The 22,156-nt window shown below is 57.5% G+C and overlaps 1 protein-coding gene and 2 long non-coding RNA genes across 19 annotated transcripts in view; 1 reads left to right on the top strand and 2 right to left on the bottom strand.

Annotated features, from left to right (window-relative positions):
* The window catches only part of B3GNTL1 (UDP-GlcNAc:betaGal beta-1,3-N-acetylglucosaminyltransferase like 1), a 157,200-nt gene that overhangs the window by 84,663 nt on the left and 50,381 nt on the right, over positions 1-22,156 (bottom strand). For both annotated transcript variants that reach the window (XM_050763730.1, XM_050763731.1), the window contains 2 exons: positions 15,556-15,621; positions 2,919-3,014 (listed from right to left, as the gene is read on the bottom strand). In XM_050763730.1, the coding sequence (XP_050619687.1) occupies positions 2,919-3,014; positions 15,556-15,621 (162 nt within the window). The remainder of the gene's footprint in view (positions 1-2,918; positions 3,015-15,555; positions 15,622-22,156) is intronic.
* On the top strand, positions 3,087-4,554 carry LOC126938970 (uncharacterized). Its single transcript, XR_007720267.1, has 7 exons — positions 3,087-3,173; positions 3,451-3,560; positions 3,673-3,717; positions 3,877-3,945; positions 4,051-4,162; positions 4,328-4,382; positions 4,491-4,554. It is a non-coding gene; the product is annotated as an uncharacterized LOC126938970 (long non-coding RNA).
* LOC126938962 (uncharacterized) lies at positions 3,185-4,437 on the bottom strand. 16 transcript variants are annotated; one of them, XR_007720240.1, is made up of 5 exons: positions 4,012-4,437; positions 3,846-3,955; positions 3,740-3,794; positions 3,408-3,686; positions 3,185-3,240 (listed from the first exon to the last, which is right to left on the bottom strand). It is a non-coding gene; the product is annotated as an uncharacterized LOC126938962 (long non-coding RNA). The 16 variants fall into 16 exon arrangements; XR_007720245.1 differs by having other exon boundaries at positions 3,408-3,572; XR_007720252.1 differs by having other exon boundaries at positions 3,408-3,462.

Raw genomic sequence — 22,156 nt, 5'->3', positions numbered from 1 at the left:
GTGTGCACGTAAGTTTTGATAAATTTTAACTTTTCATAATAGATTTGTGTATAATTTTTGGTGTTACATGATTTTAAAACAGTAGCATCTCTATATATTTTATGTATTCGTGACGCATCTTTTTATTGCTGTTTTCAGTATTCCTAGGCCATGCCGTTTGTCTGAAAGCTTTTTCAAATTGTTACACCTCTCCAAAAACTTCTCCAATACAATTGCTGAGAAAAACCCACGTGTACGTGGCCTGTGTGGTTCCAACACGCTGTTCGAGGGCCACCACTGCTGCTGTGAGGAAGCCACGTGTCTGGACCGCACAGTAATCATGCTGAGTGAAGGCGGCCAGACCAGTGAAGCACACAGCACACGACTACATTTACCTGAAACTCCAGCAAACGTAAAACTGCTGAGCAGGCAGGAAGGGGGTGGTGGTTGTGTGGTGTGGGGAGGGCTCCGGGGTGGACAGGAGGACACGTGGGGTGTTGGATAAATATGTTCACTGCGTTGACTGTGGTGGCTCATCGGGGTACAGATGTATGTCAAAACCGATCAAACTGCACATTTGAAATAGGGGCCATTTGCTGTAGCCAGTTATACATCAACAAAGCTATACATCAGCAAGACAATGAACAAATCACTGTAAATCCCATAAAGCCTCTAGCTCTAAGTACTGCTTTGCAGGAGCTCCAGGGACAGAGGAACTTGTTGAATGAGACCAGGGAGACGCAACCCGCAGAGAAGCCTGACTGCTAAAAGCACCGACGGCAAATCACTCAACATCGAACACAACATAGTCAAGGAAAAGGATGACGGAGGAATCTGGATATTTAAAGACATTTATCAACAACTGCCATGTACGGACCTTCCTTGGATCTCAAGTCAAACCAGCAAACTGTAAAGAAAAAGGAAGAAGAAGATGAGAAAGGGGACAAGGAGGAGAAAACAGAACTTCATGAAACAGAAAGTCCCAGGATGGGACACTTTGGCATCCTTCAAGTCAACACAGGGTGTAGGACTCCATTTACATAAAAATCCGGAAAATGTAACTGGTCTATGGTCACAGAAAGCAGAGGGGCAGGCGGGGTGGGGGACGGGAGCCCCTCGAGGTGCTGGTGTGTGATCTGCACACAGAAACATCTGAGAGGAACAAGGGGTGGGTTTGCAGTAACATCGTTTTTTCTTTGTAATTTTTTATATCGTTTGACTTTATAAAACAGCAAAGCATAACTTTGACAAATGAAATAAAATTTTTCGTTTTCTTTTTTTGAGACAGGGTCTGTTGCCCAGGCTGGAGGGTAGAGGCACAATCACGGCTCATGGCGGCCTTGACCTCCTGGGCTCGAGCGATCCTCCCACCTCAACCTCCCATGTAACTGGGGCTACAGGTGTGAACCACTCTGCACCCAGATAATTTTTCTTGGAGACAGGGTCTCACTGTATTGCCCAGACTCGTCTTAAATCCCTGGGCTCTAGTGATCCTCCTGCCTCAGCCTCTCCAAGTGCTGAGATTATAGGCGTGAGCCACTGCGCCCAGCCTTTCGCTTTTTTTAATTTCCCACACTACACTGTCACAATGGTCTATCTTAAAATCGTTTTAAGTGAATACATATGTAACTGATAAAGGAACATTTGTTTCCTTTAATTAAAAAACATGAAAATAAAAAAAAATCTGGCATCAAACCTAACACTCAGGACAAAGCCTGACCCCCACGGGGCAGCTCACTGCCACGGCCTCCGGGAAACCAGCTCTCGGGGAACAGCGCTCTGACCGCGGTCGGAGCTGGGCCGAAACTCAACACGTGTCCAGATTCCTGCAGTTCAGAAACAGCCTGGCAACGCCGAACCGCATTCCGGTTTGCATGAGGTGCACGTTACTTAAAAAAGCAGCCACAGCCGGGCGCGGTGGCTCAAGCCTGTAATCCCAGCACTTTGGGAGGCCGAGACGGGCGGATCACGAGGTCAGGAGATCGAGACCATCCTGGCTAACACGGTGAAACCCCGTCTCTACTAAAAAACACAAAAAACTAGCCGGGCGAGGTGGCGGGCGCCTGTAGTCCCAGCTACTCGGGAGGCTGAGGCAGGAGAATGGCGTGAACCCGGGAGGCGGAGCTTGCAGTGAGCTGAGATCCGGCCACTGCACTCCAGCCCGGGCGGCAGAGCGAGACTCCGTCTCAAAAAAAAAAAAAAAAAAAAAAAAAAAAAAAAAAAGGCAGCCACAGTCTGCCTGAGGTCCTGTTTTAAGTATTTTCACAAGTTCACTGAAAAGCACATCAAGTCATTCACAGTGTGACGCCTGGTAACCAGGACACCCGCCCTCGGCCGCTTGTACAGGGAAGGGCTGTCATGACGTGACCACAAGGCGGTCTCTGCCTCCCCCAGTGGCACCAACGGCCCCACAGAGGATGGCAGCCACAAGCCACCCGTGTGGCAACGGCCATGTCCCCTCTCTCAGATGGCAGCCGCTCATACCCGAGGGGGTGCCGCAGGTGGCCCCAAGTCCAGTCTCACACCAGCACAGTCCACTGCCGAGGACACCCTGTCGTCCACATCGCATGCAGCAGCCTGGCTCTTGGAATGTGCTGGGGACACACGGGACACGGAGACTCTGAAACACTGGCTGTGTGATTTCTGAGCTCGCCCTCCCACCCTCTGCAGTCCACGGGTAAGTGGACCTGTGCCGTTGGGTTTCCCAGCTCAGAACTCGAACCCGTCTGAACTACTGGCCTGAGACCAGCCTAGCATGTGTGCCTGCTTGGGCCACCCTCACCTCCCACTCCGTGTGATCGACGGCATGTGAGTGAAGGTGAGGACGGAAGGACCACGGCCCACGACAACACAGACACAAGAGACCACAGCATAATGCAGGAGACGGCGCCCATAGGCGACCTGCGCACCTGCCCCAGACAAGGCGCTAGGCGAGGTACCTGCGTCAGGAGCTGCTCGGGCGTCAGCTGGTTGATCCAACGTGTGTATCGTTCGGTGGAGTTAGGGGGATCTCTCCTCACTCGGCAACCAACGATCTGTGAAAAACGACGACAAACAGAGCTCAAAACACGTCAGCTGCGCAGGTGTGTGCACACCTGTGTGTGTGCATCTCAGAGCTCAAAACAGTCAGGTGCGCAGGTGCGTGTGCACCTGTGTGTGTGCATCTCAGAGCTCAAAACACGTCAGGTGCGCAGGTGCGTGTGCACCTGTGTGTGTGCATCTCAGAGCTCAAAACAGCCAGGTGCGCAGGTGTGTGTGCACCTGTGTGTGTGCATCTCAGAGCTCAAAACAGCCAGGTGCGCAGGTGCGTGTGCACCTGTGTGTGTGCATCTCAGAGCTCAAAACACGCCAGGTGCGCAGGTGCGTGTGCACCTGTGTGTGTGCATCTCAGAGCTCAAAACACGTCAGGTGCGCAGGTGCGTGTGCACCTGTGTGTGTGCATCTCAGAGCTCAAAACAGTCAGGTGCGCAGGTGTGTGTGCACCTGTGTGTGTGCATCTCAGAGCTCAAAACAGCCAGGTGCGCAGGTGTGTGTGCACCTGTGTGTGTGCATCTCAGAGCCCAAAACAGTCAGGTGCGCAGGTGTGTGTGCACCTGTGTGTGTGCATCTCAGAGCTCAAAACAGCCAGGTGCGCAGGTGTGTGTGCGCACCTGTGTGTGTGCATCTCAGAGCTCAAAACAGCCAGGTGCGCAGGTGTGTGTGCGCACCTGTGTGTGTGCATCTCAGAGCTCAAAACAGGTGCGCAGGTGTGTGTGCGCACCTGTGTGTGTGCATCTCAGAGCCCAAAACAGTCAGGTGCGCAGGTGTGTGTGCACCTGTGTGTGTGCATCTCAGAGCTCAAAACAGCTGCGCAGGTGTGTGTGCACCTGTGTGTGTGCATCTCAGAGCCCAAAACAGTCAGGTGCGCAGGTGTGTGTGCACCTGTGTGTGTGCATCTCAGAGCTCAAAACAGTCAGGTGCGCAGGTGTGTGTGCACCTGTGTGTGTGCATCTCAGAGCTCAAAACACGCCAGGTGCGCAGGTGCGTGTGCACCTGTGTGTGTGCATCTCAGAGCTCAAAACAGGTGCGCAGGTGTGTGTGCACCTGTGTGTGTGCATCTCAGAGCTCAAAACAGTCAGGTGCGCAGGTGTGTGTGCACCTGTGTGTGTGCATCTCAGAGCTCAAAACAGCCAGGTGCGCAGGTGTGTGTGCACCTGTGTGTGTGCATCTCAGAGCTCAAAACAGCCAGGTGCGCAGGTGTGTGTGCACCTGTGTGTGTGCATCTCAGAGCTCAAAACAGCCAGGTGCGCAGGTGTGTGTGCGCACCTGTGTGTGTGCATCTCAGAGCTCAAAACAGCCAGGTGCGCAGGTGTGTGCGCACCTGTGTGTGTGCATCTCAGAGCTCAAAACAGCCAGGTGCGCAGGTGTGTGCGCACCTGTGTGTGTGCATCTCAGAGCTCAAAACAGGTGCGCAGGTGTGTGTGCGCACCTGTGTGTGTGCATCTCAGAGCCCAAAACAGTCAGGTGCGCAGGTGTGTGTGCGCACCTGTGTGTGTGCATCTCAGAGCCCAAAACAGCCAGGTGCGCAGGTGTGTGTGTGCACCTGTGTGTATTCATCTCACATGTTTTATGCAGAGATGTCCAGACAGGAAACCAAAATGCCACGAATCTGGGTCAGGCAAACACTGGGAGGCGAGGAAGAGGAGAAGGGTGAGGAGGAGGAGGGCGAGGAGAAGGTGGGCGAGGAGGAGGAGGGAGAGGAGGAGGAGGGAGAAGAGGAGGAGGAGAGAGAGGAGGAGGGAGAGGAGGAGGGCGAGGAGGAAGAGGAGGAGGAGAGGAGGAGGGAGAGGAGGAGGGTGGGAGGAGGAGGGAGAGGAGGAGGGCGAGGAGGAAGAGGAGGAGGGAGAAGAGGAGGAGGAGGGACAGGAGGAGGGCGAGGAGGAGGGAGAGGAGGAGGGCGAGGAGGAGGGAGAGGAAGAGGGTGGAGAGGAGGAGGAGAGAGGAGGAGGGCGAGGGAGAGGAGGGAGAAGAGGAGGAGGGAGAGGAGGAGGAGGGAGAGGAGGAGAAGGGCGAGGAGGGAGAGGAGGAGGAGGAGGGAGAGGAGGAGGAGGGTGAGGAGGAGGGAGAGGAGGAGGGCGAGGGAGAGGAGGAGGAGGGGGAGAGGAGGAGGAGGGTGAGGAGCATGAAGAGGGTGAGGATTAGGAGGAGGGCGAGGAGGAGGAGGAGGGAGAGGAGGGTGAGGAGGAGGGAGAGAAGAGGGAGGGAGGAGGAGGAAGAAGAGGAGGAGGAGAAAGAGGGTGAGGAGTAGGAGGAGGGCGAGGAGGAGGAGGAGGGAGAGGAGGAGGGAGAGGAGGAGGAGGGAGAGGAGGAGGGAGAGGAGGAGGAGGAGGAGGAGGGTGAAGAGGAGGAGGAGGGATGCCTGCTCTTGTTTGGGGACAGCAGAGCAACGACGGGTGCTACAGCAGACGGCCCCGGACACGCGTCTCAGTGGTGAACCGCAGAGCTGCCCTAGGCTGGACTAAGAATATATCGCAGATGACATTTCCCCTTAATGAACTCAAATCAAACGGCCCGTATGCAAGGTGAGTTATTTCTAAGAACTCACTCCTTGAATCACACGCAAAGTGGATGTGAGGAAACCGCTGCCCTGGCCGCAGGCCACCCACCCAAACCCACTCCGTTCAGCTCCGGAAAGCAGTGTCCCTAAGCGGAGAAGAGCCACCAGCCGGCTTCCTCCAGGGCCGACGACCCTCTGCCCAGGCCGCCGGGCCAGCAGCCCCGCCTCAGTGATGTCCTGTCAGTAGCCTTGACCCGTTCCCGGCCCCTGCAGAGCCTCAGAGCATCACCTGCCTCAGCCTTTCTCAGCGCTCCCCACACCACCCTCCGTGCCGCCCGGCCGCCTCCTGCCTGACCTCTGCCCCGGCGTGGGCTCCCAGCACTGAGCCCTGGCTCTGTTCTGCTCCTGAGATCCAGAGGCAGGAGGGCAGGTCCTGCAGGGCTCACACTCAGCTTGCAGCGGCAGGAGCCGGCTGGAGAGAGGGCACCTGGGTGCGTCTGCAGGAAACAGCACCCCCCCAGGTGAGGGCAGCCGCCCGAGTGGACGTTCTCACAGCACAGCCCACAAGTCCCAGCGGACGGAGCTGTTTCCGCCTCACCCAAGACCAACAAGGAGACAACAGTGAAACGGTAACCGTGGTCCAAAGAGCAGTACCGGGAGCCAGTCTCGGTATCTGAGGTCCCTGGATCCGCCTCCACCTTGTGCAGCCTCGATACGTAGTCAGTGATTCGTTTCCACCAACGCAGTTAATGAAGAGCTTGGGGGAGGCGTCTGTTTGCGTTTGTTGCTGTTTTTTGTAATTAAACTTACTTTGAGAAAAGTGTGAATTCACATCGCAGCTGTATGTAAGAAACAACTGTAGAGACCGTCTGTGCCCTTCACCGCTTCCTGGAGGAAACATCACAAGGCCTCAAGGTCAACGTCGCACCAGGAGAGGGACACGGATGGAGTCAAGATCCAGACGTCCCAGGGCACGAGGACCCGAGGCGCCCCTCACAGCCACCGGCAGCCCCTCAGCTATCCTGACGCCGTGGCGTGCCGAGAGCGTGATCCCGGAACGTGCAGGAGGCGGCCTTCTGTGCCCGGCTTTCGCGCTGCTCCTCGGCTCCCGGGACAGCCTTCCGGTCGCTGCGTATGACCGTAGTCAGCTCCTGTACTGGCGACGCCAAACATTCAGGTTCGGGCTTTTCTGTGAACAGTCTTCGATCCACTGGGGCAAACGCCCAGGAGGGCAACTGCCAGGTCACAGAACAGTGACAGGTCTAGCTTATAAAGAAACTTCGAAACGGTCTCCCGAGCGGCCGCGCCGTCTCACACCCTCGGCGATGCGTGAGGACCCAGCTTCCCTGCCTCTCGCCAGCGCCGGGCGTCTTGGTTTTCACTCCGTTCTGACGGCACCTTGCTCTGACACAGGCTCCCTGAGGCCGGCGAGCAGCACCTTCTCGCGCGGCTCTTTGCCGTCTGCACACCCTCCCTGGTGAGATGTCTTTTCACATGTTTTGCTCATTTTCTAATTGGAACGAAACGCGCTCGGCCATGGCTGTGTAATTCTTTTCACATGCTGCAGAATTCGGTCTGTGAACCTTTCCTGTGTCTCTCCTAAAGCACACGCCAAAAAGAGTTGTGAATGAGGACAGCTCTGGAACTGCCGCCCTGCCCAGCGAGGAGGTTCCCCCACAAACAATCTGACCAAGACGCATTTCTAAACTGCTCCGCGTGCCTGTCTCTGTCCGTCGTGCACACATCCAGCTGTCTACCACTGCATCTGCTTTCTGGTCCTGTCTGCACTGTCTCACGTTTGACTCTGAACAGAAACGATTCTGAGGGGAGACAAAGGAAAACGCAGACAAAAGCTGGAGGCAGAAGTCCTCTGTTCTGAAACGTGAAGACCGAGAGCCCAGCATCTACACACAAACACCGAGACCCTGCGGCCAGCACTGCCGGGTCCTGCGAGGCAGCCGTGGGCGGCAGGTGGTGTGAGCACACACCAGCCCGCTCCCGAGAGCCTGGATCCCGCCGGGGCACGAGACGCACCTCTCGGACGGGGGCCGACGGACGGCTGCCTCCACCGTGCGTGCCCGACTCCTCCCCACGACTCCCCCAGCCTCAGGCTTCCCGGGAAAGGCAGAGCCACGCCGGGTGGGGTCTCTCACCAAGAGTGAGGACGGGGTGGGGGATCTCGTGAAAGTAGAACCCCGAGGCTGGCAATTCCTGAGGCTTTAATTAACCGCGAGCCACGAGCACTGCTCTACAAACGGAGGAGGGGAGAGGATCCTTTTCGGCCTCAACGTGTTTTAACCTCGGAAGAAGGCGGCAAGCTCTCTCCGGTGCCACCGCATCGAACAGCAGGACGAAGGCCTGGATTCCAGAGACCAACCCCTCCCTCCCGGGCACCACAGCGCCCAGCTGCCGGCATCTCGTCGTCAGGAGACCTCGCGCTCTCGAGAGGAGGCGCAGGGAAGAGGGGAGCTCTGAGCTTAATCCTGCACCGAGACGTCAGATTCTCAGGGCAGGAGCTTTTGTGGGCGCCGCGCCTAGCACGGGGCCTGGACCCAGTGAGCGGATGTGAACGAGAGGGTGGCTAACTGCCTCCAGGTTCCTAGAAGAAGCCACTTTCAAGGCTCTCGAGAAACGTTGTGAGCTAGTTCATTTGAAAGCCTCCGTGCCAACAGGCAGAGCAGAAAGCGCAGGCTGCTGGAGTCAGTCACGACAAGCAATCTTGGAACTCTGTCTGAATTTATATGGGGACCACCAGGATCTGGCAATTCCACTGAAAAAAAGAGTCGGAATGTTGAAAGGATAGGCTGCTGACAGACGGGAGGTGTAGGGGGACACGGGGGGCTGTGTTCCCCGAGTTGCCCACCACAGTCCCTCCCTGCCTGCCCTCCTCACGTGGCCATCAACCCTCAAGCACTGAGAGGTGAGGTCTGTGCTCCCTCCCCTCAAATCTGGGGTCAGCATGACACCACGTGACACTGTGCCCTGAGGTGACATTGTCACAGGCAACACAGCTTCCAGCAGGCTCTCCTGGACGCTCGTTCTTGCAGCCACCGTGCATGGAGAGAGAGTGCCCAGCCAGGATCCCTGCTCTGAGCGAGTGCGCCGGCTCCAGATGACCCCAGCCCGGCAGTCCAGAAGGTGAGGACGCCTGCGAATGTAGACAAGCTGCCCCGACTGACCGACCAAGACAGAAACTCAGACCTGCAAGGTGAACCCGTCACAGAGAAGGAAACTCACACCCCCAGGTGAGCCCCCCAACACAAAACGTAACTCAGGGCCGGGCGCGGTGGCTCACGCCTGTCATCCCAGCACTTTGGGAGGCAGAGGCGGGCGGATCACAAGGTCAGGAGTTCGAGACCAGCCTGACCAACGTGGTAAAACCCCGTCTCTACTAAAAATATAAAAAAACTAGCCGGGCGCGGTGGCGGCGCCTGTAACCCCAGGTATTCAGGAGGCTGAGGCAGGAGAATCGCTTGAACCCGGGAGGCGGAGCTTGCAGTGAGCTGAGATTGCACCACTGCCCTCCAGGCTGGGTGACAGGGCAAGACTCCATCTCAAAAAAGCAAAACAAAAAAGTAACTCCAATTCACAAGGTAAGCCCCCCACACAGAAAGGAGCTCAGACCCACAAGGTGAGTCCCCCCACTGCATGGCCTGGCACAGTCTGCAGGGCACTTGGTTCTAAAAACGGTGGCAAGAAGGTCAGGGCTCCCAGGGCTGCAGCTCAGGCTCCCTGTGGACTCGCCGTGGAGGCTGAGTCCTGAGGACAGGAGAGGGGCGAGGCCTTCGACGGGCAGCGCAGGAGGGTGAAGTGCGTCTGGGTGAACCCGGGGGAGGCAACCTCAGTGCAGGGTGCCGGGTGCGAGGGAGGAAGCAGCGGCTGAGCTGAGGCGGGAGGCGAAGCGTCACAAACGCAGCCAGAGCTGAGAATGGCTCCTGCCCAGAAAGACACGTTCTGGAACGGACGCGAGACGTCAGCTTCTAAATCACACTGAAGAAAGAACAGCTGCATTTTTGACACTAACATCAGCTCCCTGGGGCCACTGCTTTGGAGTGAACGACCTGCCGTCCACTGCTGTGGGGGCCCCTAGTTGGGGGGGGACCCTGGTGTGGGGAGCTGAGGGGGGTCCCTGGTGCGGGGGGAGCTGAGGGGGGTCCCTGGTGCGGGGGGCTGAGGGGGGTCCCTGGTGCGGGGGGCTGAGGGGGGTCCCTGGTGCGGGGGGCTGAGGGGGGTCCCTGGTGCGGGGGGCTGAGGGGGGTCCCTGGTGCGGGGGGCTGAGGGGGGTCCCTGGTGCGGGGGGCTGAGGGGGGTCCCTGGTGCGGGGGGGCTGAGGGGGGTCCCTGGTGCGGGGGGCTGAGGGGGGTCCCTGGTGCGGGGGGCTGAGGGGGGTCCCTGGTGCGGGGGGCTGAGGGGGGTCCCTGGTGCGGGGGGCTGAGGGGGGTCCCTGGTGCGGGGGGCTGAGGGGGGTCCCTGGTGCGGGGGGCTGAGGGGGGGGTCCCTGGTGCGGGGGGCTGAGGGGGGTCCCTGGTGCGGGGGGCTGAGGGGGGTCCCTGGTGCGGGGGGCTGAGGGGGGACCCTGGTGCGGGGGGCTGAGGGGGGACCCTGGTGCGGGGGGCTGAGGGGGGACCCTGGTGCGGGGGGCTGAGGGGGGACCCTGGTGCGGGGAGCTGAGGGGGCCCCTGGTGCGGGGAGCTGAGGGGGTCCCTGGTGTGGGGAGCTGAGGGGGGGCCCTGGTGTGGGGAGCTGAGGGGGGGCCCTGGTGTGGGGAGCTGAGGGGGGGCCCTGGTGTGGGGGGCTGATGGGGGGCCCTGGTGTGGGGGGCTGATGGGGGGCCCTGGTGTGGGGGGCTGAGGGGGGGCCCTGGTGTGGGGGGCTGAGGGGGTCCCTGGTGTGGGGGGCTGAGGGGGCCCCTGGTGTGGGGAGCTGAGGGGCCCCTGGTGTGGGGAGCTGTGGGGGCCCCTGGTGTGGGGAGCTGTGGGGGCCCCTGGTGTGGGGAGGGGGGGGGGGCCTCTGGTGTGTGTGGGGAGCTGTGGGGGGGCCCCTGGTGTGGGGGAGCTGAGGGGGCCCCTGGTGTGGGGAGCTGGGGGGGCCCTGGTGTGGGGAGCTGAGGGGGGGCCCTGGTTTGGGCGGCTGAGGGGGCCTCTGGTGTGGGGAGCTGAGGGGGTCCCTGGTGTGGGGAGCTGAGGGGGTCCCTGGTGTGGGGAGCTGAGGGGCCCCTGGTGTGGGGAGCTGAGGGGGGGCCCTGGTGTGGGGAGCTGTGGGGGGGCCTCTGGTGTCGGGAGCTAATGGGGGGCCCTGGTTTGGGCGGCTGAGGAGGACCCTGGTGTGCGGCTGCAGGCAGTTGGGGGTGCACGGGGAGCTCACCCAAACACCAGGCAGACGGTGTCCCCCAGCACTGCTGCTGCTGAGCCAGGCCCCAGGGTCCAGAGTCACCAGCACTGGGGGCTTCGGCCGCCACTCCTGAGCAGCGATGGTGAAGACGAAGGTGAAGGAGGAACGCCCAGGGCCGACAGCCTGAACTACGGCCCAGCAGAGCCCTGAGGCACCCGTCCAACGGGACCCTGTCACTCCCTGCCTCCGGAGCAAAGAGCACTGTCAGAGGAGAGCCCGTAAGCACTCCGGGCCTTCAAGAGCTGAGAGTCAGTCACTGCAACAGCTTCTGCCTCTCCGAGGCCCGGTCTGGCACGTTCCGACCCCTCCCTGCTGGGGAAGTTGTCCACCGGTCTGGGCACAGGCTCACGGGGCTGGGGCCGTGGCCATGGCCCTCCCAGGCTGCGTGTGCAGAGAGGCTGACGCTCCAGCCCTGCGCTCCGGGAGCTCTTCGGACAAAGGCTGCAGGGTGCAAGGCAGACTTCATGTAAACAGAGCAGCTGGAAGTTCTGTTTATTTACGTTAACATGCAGCTTCTTGTGGGGGCAGAAGGAGAAGCCGGGAGAGTCGGCTGCCGTGCCGTCCGGATGATTATGGCTTGGCATAGGCAGGGGGCGGGGGACAGTGCCAGAGGATGCAGGGTACGGCGGCTCCACCCATTCCCTGACGGGCAAGCTGTGGCTCAGGCTGCTCCACAGGAACCCTCCTGTCTTCGTTCCTTCGCTTCGCTTCCCTAAACCTCCCTGCACGCTCCATCCCAGGGAACGAGGGTGGGTGAGGCTGTGCCCTAAGGTGGAGCGCCCGCCCTCACCAGGCTCACCAGGAGGACAAGGGTGCGCGGGGTTGTGCCCTGAGGGCTGGTCTCGGACACTGGGAACAGAGGTCAGTTCTGGAAAGGAGCTGGGCGGAGCCAGGGCAGCCTCCGTGTTTGGTGTGGGCTGGTCTAGAGGTGACCACGAATGCAGGCTTTCCTCTCCGGGGTCTCCTGAGCACAGGCACAGAGGCGGGTGACGGCACCAGGAATCCAAGGGTCAGCCGGGCATCCAAGCAGCAGGAAGCACGAGGGCCAACTGGCCCTCAGGAGCAGGGGCATGTTACAGGGTGCACTGCGGCATTCCCTCTTCTTACTAACCTTGCGTAACGATGCCCGATGCGGGGTTCCTAAGGTTCTGCAGTGATTTATTTATATGCAAATGCATTTTTGAAAGCTGTCATCAAAGGTCCTTCCTAATTAGATGGTTTCTTGTAAAAGACCTTAAGAAAACAACGACCAAGTACAAGTATGCACTCAGCATTTACTTCATTCTCTTAGGACAAACTACACAATGTAATTCACGTAACCACTAACCAGCAACTGCAAATTAAGATTTTTGTAGGTCATGATTTCTAAAAAATGCAACCACGCAATAACAGCCTTTCTAAAGCTGACTTTGTTTCAGTGAAACAAAACTATGATGACATCCCTAAGTTTCCTGCAAAAGAGCTTCGACGTGGAGAAACAGTGTGGACACTCCACCTAACCACGCCATCGGGAGAAGAGGAGGCACCTGGGCCGGAAGCTTCTCTCCCGAGTGCACAACAGAGCATCGGCGAAGGCAGTGAGAAGAGTAGCGAGAAAAAGGTTTAAAATCATCAATGAAAATGCAAATCAAGGTTGTCTTATTACAATTAAGACAAACTAGGCATGTGCATTTTCTCCACATTCGTGTGTATCCCGAAGTATCCCAGCTCGTTTGAACACACGCCACGAATTCCTGTGTATCCCGAAGTATCCAGCTCGTTTGAACACACGCCACGAAGAACTGCCAAAAGCAACTCCATTAATGAAGCCAGTCTGGGCTTGTTTTTCAGTATGGAAATGAAAACACATCTGAAAGTATCTCCTCCACTAAAATGTCAACACTCATTACAAAATTTCTTAGACATTTGTATGATCTATTCTAAATACGTGGCAACTATTGTTTCTAGTTGTGTAAAAATCGCCGAGTGAAAGACGTGGCACCTCACATAAGGACGGCTCAGTCCAGCCACGGTTTCCACCTCACGGGCCGGCACAGGGTCTGCCTCACCTTTCAGTCCACAGGACCACACAGCTGCAAGAGCAGGGACGCAAAGGGAGCCGTCGGGCAGCTAACGTGGCGGGGATGCCCGTTTCCTCTCCAGCCTCCACGTGTGATACCTCACACCTCACAGCGAAGGGCCCTCCTGGAAACCCCAGACTCTGCACTTTCCTTGACATAAACTGTCCACAGAAGTCCATCCTGAAGGGCATTTTCCCTCCATTTTCCCGTATTCCCCACAAAGGAACCAGCCCAGAAAAGCCGTCTTTGACCACTCTGTTTCCACGTGACTGAAACCCCACAGCACCTGTGGCTGGGGTAGAAACCACCCTAATCCCTAGATCCCTGGGTCCCCGTCCCGCCCGACACGCAGACACTCCTGGACGTCTCTCCCAGGTAGTCCACACCTGCAAACTTCCGGAAACCGACTTCTGGAGCCTGTGGCACCGATTGCCATGGATACGCTAAGTCACACTCACACATATTTGTGGTTGCTACAGAGAAACATATTCAGACATATTTGTGGTTCCTAAACTTTGCAAACACGTGACCCTTTTAAGAATCTGGTGCAAACGACAGAGCTCTCTCCTGCCCTCGTGGAAAATGTGCCCCGACAGAAGGCCCTGCAGCCACACTGGGGCCACTGAGCCCCGGGACCCGACACACCCCCAAAGGAGGCAACCGTGTGGGTCCCTCTGCACCCGAGAAGGTGGCCTGTGTCTCAGTCTGTCTCCTGCCCACGTCTGCACACGTGAGACGCAAACCTCCCTGCAGCCGGCTGCACCCCCAGCACCGCCCACCCCCAGCGCACCAGCCCTGCCCGTCTCAGCCCCTCCCCCTCAATGCTGTCCCCCCCATACCCCCACACCCCTCCCCCTCCCAACACCCTCCGGTTCCCCCAGCACCCAGGCCCTCCCCTTCAGACGGCCCCAGCACACCAGTCCTGCCCTTGCCCCCTGCCCCGACCCCCCCAGCAACCTTCCCCCACCCCAAGCTCCCCTCGCCCAACAATTACAACTCAGGGAATAAGAATCCTCAGTTTCCGTCCGGGCGCGGTGGCTCAAGCCTGTGGTCCCAGCACTTTGGGAGGCCGAGACGGGCGGATCACAAGGTCAGGAGATCGAGACCACGGTGAAACCCCGTCTCTACTAAAAATACAAAAAATTAGCCGGGCGCGGTGGCGGGCGCCTGTAGTCCCAGCTACTCAGGAGGCTGAGGCAGGAGAATGGTGTGAACCCGGGAGGCGGAGCTTGCAGTGAGCCGAGATCGCGCCACTGCACTCCAGCCTGGGCGACAGAGCAAGACTCCGTCTCAAAAAAACAAACAAACAAACAAAAAAGAATCCTCAGTTTCAAACTCAAGCCGGGAAAACAGCACCTGCTGCATGAAAAGGAAGACACCGCAGCACCTTCAGGAGGAGGCAGGCGCAGGGCGGGCGGGCGAGTCCGGGAGATTCACGCGCGGGGCGGGCGGGCGAGTCCGGGAGATTCACGCGCGGGGCAGGTGGAGGGCGTGGGGGGGAGTCTGGGAGATTCACGCGCGGGGCGGGTGGGGCTAGTCCGGGAGATTCACGCGCGGGGGGCTGGGAAGCGGAGAAGGCCGTACACGGTGCTAAACTTCTTAAGAGCAGAAAGTAAGTGGCTAAATTCCGAGCACCCTAAATAAAGCCGACTAGAAGAAAATGACTCGCGTTGGGTGAACGAAAGTCCTTCCCACTCTTGGAGACATTTTCCCCACGAGCGCATCTCATGAGCCATTTCTGTGGAACACACCCGGGGAAATGGTCACCAGCACCCGCTCTGTGGGGAGCCGGGCTCCCAGCGCCCCGTGGGACAGACCCTGCGGTGACCGGCCCGGCTGTGACCTGGCCGGGATGTGACCAGAGCCGTGTGGTGACCCAACCGCACACGTGCCCACGGGAGGGCAGGGGCCTGTCCAGGGTGAGCACCAAACTGCCCGGGGGCAGACACCGCGGGCACTGGACGGTTATGGATCCCTCAGTGTTAAAACCCCACTTCTAAAACCTTGAGCGAGGTCTCTGAGGTCAGAGTCACCTTCCCTGAAGCCGGCAGGAGCCTCGGGTGGCTGGGACACCAGCTCCAGGGATCCCCGGGCCATGTGCCCCACCGTCTGCAGTGGGGCTCGGTGCTTCCTTCCGCTGGGCAGAGGAGCCCACGGGGCACTGCTGGGCTCAGGAGGGGCCCGAGGACGCCTGGCCTTGGAGGGGCAACCGAGAAGCCGTTCTAAAGATAAAAACCATCATGCGAGGTTGTCTAAACAAGAGAAACGTCTAACTGCGAACGCGGTATAGCGCTCAGCCCGTGTTTTCATGTCTAAGGTGCTCAGCTTCTAAAATGCTGATTAAAAACAAACAACACAACCACCTTTGCACCCTGTAAAAATAACAGGAGAAAAAATCAGGGGTGTGTTTTTCTCCCGAGGAAAACACCCGCGAGGGCTCAGAGACGTGCCGGCCGCAGACCCCGCTCCGTGACTGGGCAGTCGCACCAGAGCCTGATTCTTTCCACCCCTAGGACAACTCTTTATTTAAAGAACCACAGTGCGAACTTCATTAAAGGTAGTAACGACGCTAAGGAGGCCAGTACTTACGCTCGACGGGTGCTGAACGGCAGCCTGGTGTTGCAGCCTCACCCGCTGGGGCATCATGACGTCATCCTGCAGAAAAGAGCACACTTTCCATTTGTTCGTTTGCACTGACTGATGGATGGGCTGCCACAGTCCCGCCTTATGCCCAGGCTGGAGCGCGGCGGCACCGTCACGGCTCGCCGCGGCCTCAAACTCCCAGCCTCACTGACTGATGGATGGGCTGCCACAGTCCCGCCTTATGCCCAGGCTGGAGCGCGGCGGCACCGTCACGGCTCGCCGCGGCCTCAAACTCCCAGCCTCACTGACTGATGGATGGGCTGCCACAGTCCCGCCTTATGCCCAGGCTGGAGCGCGGCGGCGCCATCACGGCTCGCCGCGGCCTCAAACTCCCAGCCTCACTGACTGATGGATGGGCTGCCACAGTCCCGCCTTATGCCCAGGCTGGAGCGCGGCGGCACCATCACGGCTCGCCGCAGCCTCAAACTCCCAGCCTCAACTGAGCCTCTCGCCTCAGCCTCCAAACAGTCGGGATTACCGGCTTGAGCCACCACGCCCAGCCCCAAGAACATATTTTAAACTCACGTAAAGCAGTTCCTACTGGCAAGTAAGAAAACGACAGACAATCCAACAGCAAAACAGGCAAGGCCCTTGAGCTGGCCATCAAGCAAGATTTCCAGTGGACCAAAAACCTCATCAGCCATCAGAGAAACGCAATTAGTTATGCAATGGAGAGAGAAAAATAACAAACGCTGACAATCCCAAGTGTACTTGATTAGGCAGAACGAGAGCTCCTGTGCACTGCTGGCTGCGGCGAGGACCTGTCACCACTGCTGAGGGGACCATCTGCGGCGAGGAGCTGGGGACCCTCTGTGGTGAGAACTGCCACCGCTGCTGAAGGGACCGTCTGCGGCGAGGAGCTGGGGACCCTCTGTGGTGAGAACTGCCACCGCTGCTGAGGGGACCGTCTGTGGTGAGGAGCTGGGGACCCTCTGCGGTGAGAACTGCCACCGCTGCTGAGGGGACTGTGGTGAGGTCTGGGGTGGAGAACTGAGGAGGGCTGGGGACCCTCTGTGGTGAGAACTGCCACCGCTGCTGAGGGGACCGTCTGTGGCGAGGAGCTGGGGACCCTCTGCGGTGAGAACTGCCACCGCTGCTGAGGGGACCGTCTGGCATCTCCCAGCAAAGCGGAAGACAAGCTTCCCTAAGACCCTGACGTCTGACTACTTGCGTAGGAAAAGCCCCACTCACACGCACAGACGTGCTGACGGCAGCTCGTTCACATGTGGAAAGAACCCAATGGCGAGAATCGCAGATAAATGAATTGTGCACGTTAGTTTTAAACGCCATTCAGCAGCTGAACACACCACGAATTTCACAAGCCTAATGTTCAGTGACAGAAGCAAGACACAAGAATATACGTGGTATTTTCCACTTATTTAAATTCAAAACCCAGCCAAATCATATTACTTAAGAAATGCACACACAGTGTGTACCAGGGGTCCCAACCCCCGGGCAGTGGGCTGGTACCGGGCCATGGACCAGGCCACACAGCAGGAGTGAGCGGCGGCCGGGTGAGTGTCACCAACGGAGCTCATCATCCTGTCAGAGCAGCGGCTGCCTTAGACCCTCATAGCAGCTCAGACTCCACTGGGACCTGCGCACGCGAGGAATCCAGGTCACAGACTCCTTATGAGAATCTAACTAACGCCGAGGCCTGAGGTGGAACCGTTTCATCCCGAAACCGCGCCCCCACCATGGGTCTGTGAAAACATTGTCTTCCACAAAACCTGTCCCTGGTGCCGGAAAGGCTGGGGACCACGGATATAAACCACAAAAGCAGCAACATTATAACCCTGAAGATCAGAAGAGCGGTCACTTTTTGAGGGGAAGTCAAGGTGGGGGCGTGGACGGGACAGTCCCCCTAAGGTGCCCGCAATAAGCATTTACTGATCGAGTGGTAGCTACACAAATATCTGCTTCATAATTAACTTGTAAAGTGGATATTTATGTTTTGTGCATTTTTCTGTGGGTATATTCTATCTCATGATAAAAAAAATTTTAGGCCGGGCGCGGTGGCTCAAGCCTGTAATCCCAGCACTTTGGGAGGCCGAGGCGGGCGGATCACGAGGTCAGGAGATCGAGACCATCCTGGCTAACACAATGAAACCCCGTCTCCACTAAAAATACAAAAAAATTAGCCGGGCGTGGTGGCGGCGCCTGTAGTCCCAGCTACTCGGGAGGCTGAGGCAGGAGAATGGCGGGAACCCCGGAGGCGGAGCTTGCAGTGAGCCGAGATCGCGCCACTGCACTCCAGCCTGGGCGACAGAGCGAGACTCCGTCTCAAAAAAAAAAAAAAAAAAAAGAAGAGGAGGGGGGAGGAGGGAGGTGGAGGGTGGAGGGAAGTGGGGATTGGGGAGAGAGAATAGAGGAGGGAGGGTGGAGGAGAGAGGAGAAGGGAGGAGGACGAAGGTAGAGAAGGGAGGAGGGAGGAAAGAGGAGGACGACAGGGAGGGCTAAAAACCTGCGTATGACCCTGACAGGTATTTCAAAAAGAAGAGCTGAGGAGGCTCCAAGGAACTGCAGGCACCACCTAAGGGGCACGTCTCTGCCCACCTTCAAACACAGGGGAGCCTCAAACCTTCTGACCCCTGGTCCAGACACCTAATCACCCATGCCCCAAGCCCAGGCTGAAATGTCCTGTGGGAAGGTCTCTTGCACCTTCTAGAACCAGGGCCAGACCATTTCCTCTATGTAGTTGCCCTCAAAAATATTTGTAAGACACGGAGGTCATTATGTTCAGTGAAACATCCAGACACAGACAGACAAATGCCGGTGTTCCCACCCACGCACGGGAGCTAAGGAGACGATCTCACGGAGGTAGAAGGACGGCGCTCACCAGAGGCCAGGAAGGGCAGCGGCGGGAGGATGAAGGGGGTTGGTTAACGGACACAAAACTACAGTCAGGTAAAAGGAGTAGTTCTAGTGTTCGACAGCACAATAGGGTGGCTATAGTTAACCATAAGTTATTTTATATTTCACAAGAGCTAGAAGACTTTTATGGCCAGGTGCAGTGGCTCACGCCTGTAATCCCAGCACTTTGGGAGGCCGAGGCAGGAGGATCACTTGAGGTCAGGAGTTCGAGACTAGACTGGCCAACATGGTGAAACTCCGTCTCTACTAAAAAAAAAAAATTCGCCAGGTGTGGTGCTGCACGCCTGTAGTCCCAGCTACTCAGGAGGCCGAGGCACAAGAATCACTTGAACCTGGAGGTGGAGGCTGCAGTGAGCTGAGATCGCACCACTGCACTCCAGCCTGGGTGACAGAGACTCCATCTCAAAAAACAAAACAAAATAGCTAGAAGATCTGGAATGTTCTCAACACAAATGATGAATGAGGTGATGGATGGTCCAGTTACCCTGACTTGATCATGACACATGGCGTGCCCATCCCGGGTACCACGCGTGCCCCGCGAACATGGCGTGCCCGTCCCGGGTACCACGCGTGCCCCGCGAACATGGCGTGCCCGTCCCGGGTACCACGCGTGCTCCGCGAACACGGCGTGCCTGTACCGGGTACCATGCGTGCTCCATGAACATGTACAACGATCCCTAAAAATTTCAAAAATATCTTTGTAGAACAAATGAATGGGTCTTTAATGTGCCTCAGCATTTACAAAACACTCATGTACACATTTTATTGATATTTATCACACTCTTCTATGGTTGGACACAGAACAGCTAATATTGTCTCTATTTTGTAGCCAAGAAAATGGAGGTTTGGAAAGGGTATGTAACTCACCCAAAGTCTCGTAGCAATTACACATCAGGGTTAAAACTGGACAGAGGCCAGGCGCGGTGGCTCAAGCCTGTAATCCCAGCACTTTGGGAGGCCGAGACGGGCAAATCACGAGGTCAGGAGATCGAGACCATCCTGGCTAACATGGTGAAACCCCGTCTCTACTAAAAAATACAAAAAACTGGCCGGGCGCGGTGGCTCAAGCCTGTAATCCCAGCACTTTGGGAGGCCGAGACGGGCAAATCACGAGGTCAGGAGATTGAGACCATCCTGGCTAACATGGTGAAACCCCGTCTCTACTAAAAAATACAAAAAACTAGCCGGGCGAGGTGGCGGCGCCTGTAGTCCCAGCTACTCGGGAGGCTGAGGCAGGAGAATGGCGTAAACCCGGGAGGCGGAGCTTGCAGTGAGCTGAGATCCGGCCACTGCACTCCAGCCCGGGCGACAGAGCGAGACTCCGTCTCAAAAAAAAAAAAAAAAAAAAAAAAAAAACTGGACGGAATACCTCATCCAGCATCACAGTTTTCCACAGGACTTTGCTTCTGACCAAGGAACTCACTTAACAGCCAAAGAAGGGCCGCAACGGGCCGGGCTCCCAGAATCACTTACCTCACACGTCCCTACCGTCCTGAAGCCATGGGTCGGACAGAGGTGGGGCAGCCTCTGGAGGTCCAGCTACGGCACCATTCAGCGGCGACGCTGGCTGGGCCGGGGCGAGGCTCTCCAGAGGCCGCGTTGGCTCCAAATGAGCCTCCGGGACCTGGACCTGTTTCTCCCCAGCCAGGGCTCACGGGGCCAGGAATCGAGGGGCGGACGTGGGAGTGGCACTCACCGTCACCCCAGCGATGCACTAGGGGAGCTCCTCTTCCCGTTCCCTGACGTGCGGTCCACAGGCCCAGAGGCCTGAGTCCCAGGGAGTCCCAGGGAGGCCTGAGTCCCAGGGAGGCCCAGGGAGGCCTGAGTCCCAGGGAGGCCCAGGGAGGCCTGAGTCCCAGGGAGGAACACGGCCACCAGGAGACGCACGATGACGCCGTGGGATGGAAGCTGAGACCGCCCCCGGCCCCTCTGGCTCCTCGTGCCTGAGTCCACACCCAGAAAGGGATTCTCTGTGCTGGCCTGGGGATTGATCCTGACCTCCCAGGGGGAATTGGCCTACGTCGCCACAGCAGAGGCAGGACGGAGTCTGCGATGCAGGAGAACGCTTGGGCATCAAATTACTCCACAGAAAATGATTCGAATAAAGTGGCCAGTACGCAAAGACAGCCAGGCATGTAAGTAAAAGTAGACAAAACACCAGACAACAAAAGACTTGATATGTTCAAATTATCACACACAAAATATTTTAAAAATCTATGCAAATTGTATTTAAAAAACTAAAAGATACAAGACATGAGCCAGTCATAAAAGGCCCAATATTGTCACAGGAGGTCCCTGCGCACAGCCAAAGTCATGGAGACTGGACGGAGACGGGTGGGAGCCAGAGGCTGGGGCGGGCTGGGCTGTTTTATGGGGACGGAGCTTCAGTTCGGGAAGACGGAAAAGATCTGGAGACGGGGCGGTGGAGGCTGCACAGCAATGTGACTGTACTGAACTAGCACTTAAAAATGGCTAAAATGGTAAATTTTATGTTATATACATTTTACCACACACAAAAACTAAAGGGCAAACTTGAACAACAGAACTTTTTTTTCTTTTTTTTTGAGTCGGAAGTTTGCTCGTTACCCAGGCTGGAGTGCAATGGCGCGATCTCGGCTCACTGCAACCTCCTTCTCCCGGGTTCAAGTGATTCTCCTGTGGCTGGGATTACAGGTGCCCAGGACCACACCTGGCTAATTTTTGCATTTTTAGTAGAGACGGGGTTTCACCATGTTGGCCAGGCTGGTCTCAAACTCCTGACCTCAGGTGATCCGCCCACCTTGGCCTCCCAAAGTGCTGGGATTATACGTGTGAGCCACCACACCTGGCCAAGAATATAACTATTAGAACTAAAATACAAATCCCAATTAAGCATAACACAGACAAATTTAACAGCAAAACAGATTTTCTAAAGAGATAATCAGTGAATTTGAACATAAATAAAAATAAATTATTCAGAATTCAGCATGAAAAGACCAGAAGATGGAAAACAGAGAAAAAAGAAAAGAAAACAAAAACCAAAGAGCTATAAAGCATAATAGGGTCCCAGAAAGAGAGGGAGAAAAGTGCACTGGAAACAAGCAAGCTTTGGAGAAACGATGGCTGAGAAATTTCTGAGACCGATAAGGACACCAGCACCCACATTTACAAAGCCCAGGCCGGGCAAGGCACAGAAACTCCAGGTGCCCAGTCCACTTCCCGGAACGGATGACTAAGTTGCTTCAGAGCAATATTCTCCATAGAGTAGCTAGAAAAATACTAAAACAAAACAAAATGCCTGTTAAAAGGCACCAGAGAACCACACAGGCCACAAGGACCAAAGACCGAGGTCTGGAGCGGGAAAGCCCAGAGAGGCGAGCAGGGCACCCCGGGGAGGCCATGGGGCCCGGCCTACCAGTCCACCGGCCCACTGGCCCACCTGCCCACCGGCCCACCGGCCCACCTGCCCACCGGCCCACCTGCCCACCTGCCCACCGGCCCACCAACTGGCCCACCTGCCCACCGGCCCACCAACCGGCCCACCTGCCCACCTGCCCACCTGCCCACCGGCCCACCAACCGGCCCACCTGCCCACCGGCCCCTCTGCCCACCTGCCCACCGGCCCCTCTGCCCACCTGCCCACCGGCCCACCTGCCCACCTGCCCACCGGCCCCTCTGCCCACCTGCCCACCGG

The sequence above is a fragment of the Macaca thibetana genome, chromosome 16 (genome assembly GCF_024542745.1).
Source record: "Macaca thibetana thibetana isolate TM-01 chromosome 16, ASM2454274v1, whole genome shotgun sequence".
NCBI classification, from domain to species: domain Eukaryota; kingdom Metazoa; phylum Chordata; class Mammalia; order Primates; family Cercopithecidae; genus Macaca; species Macaca thibetana.
This window is presented reverse-complemented; position numbering and strand designations above follow the sequence as displayed.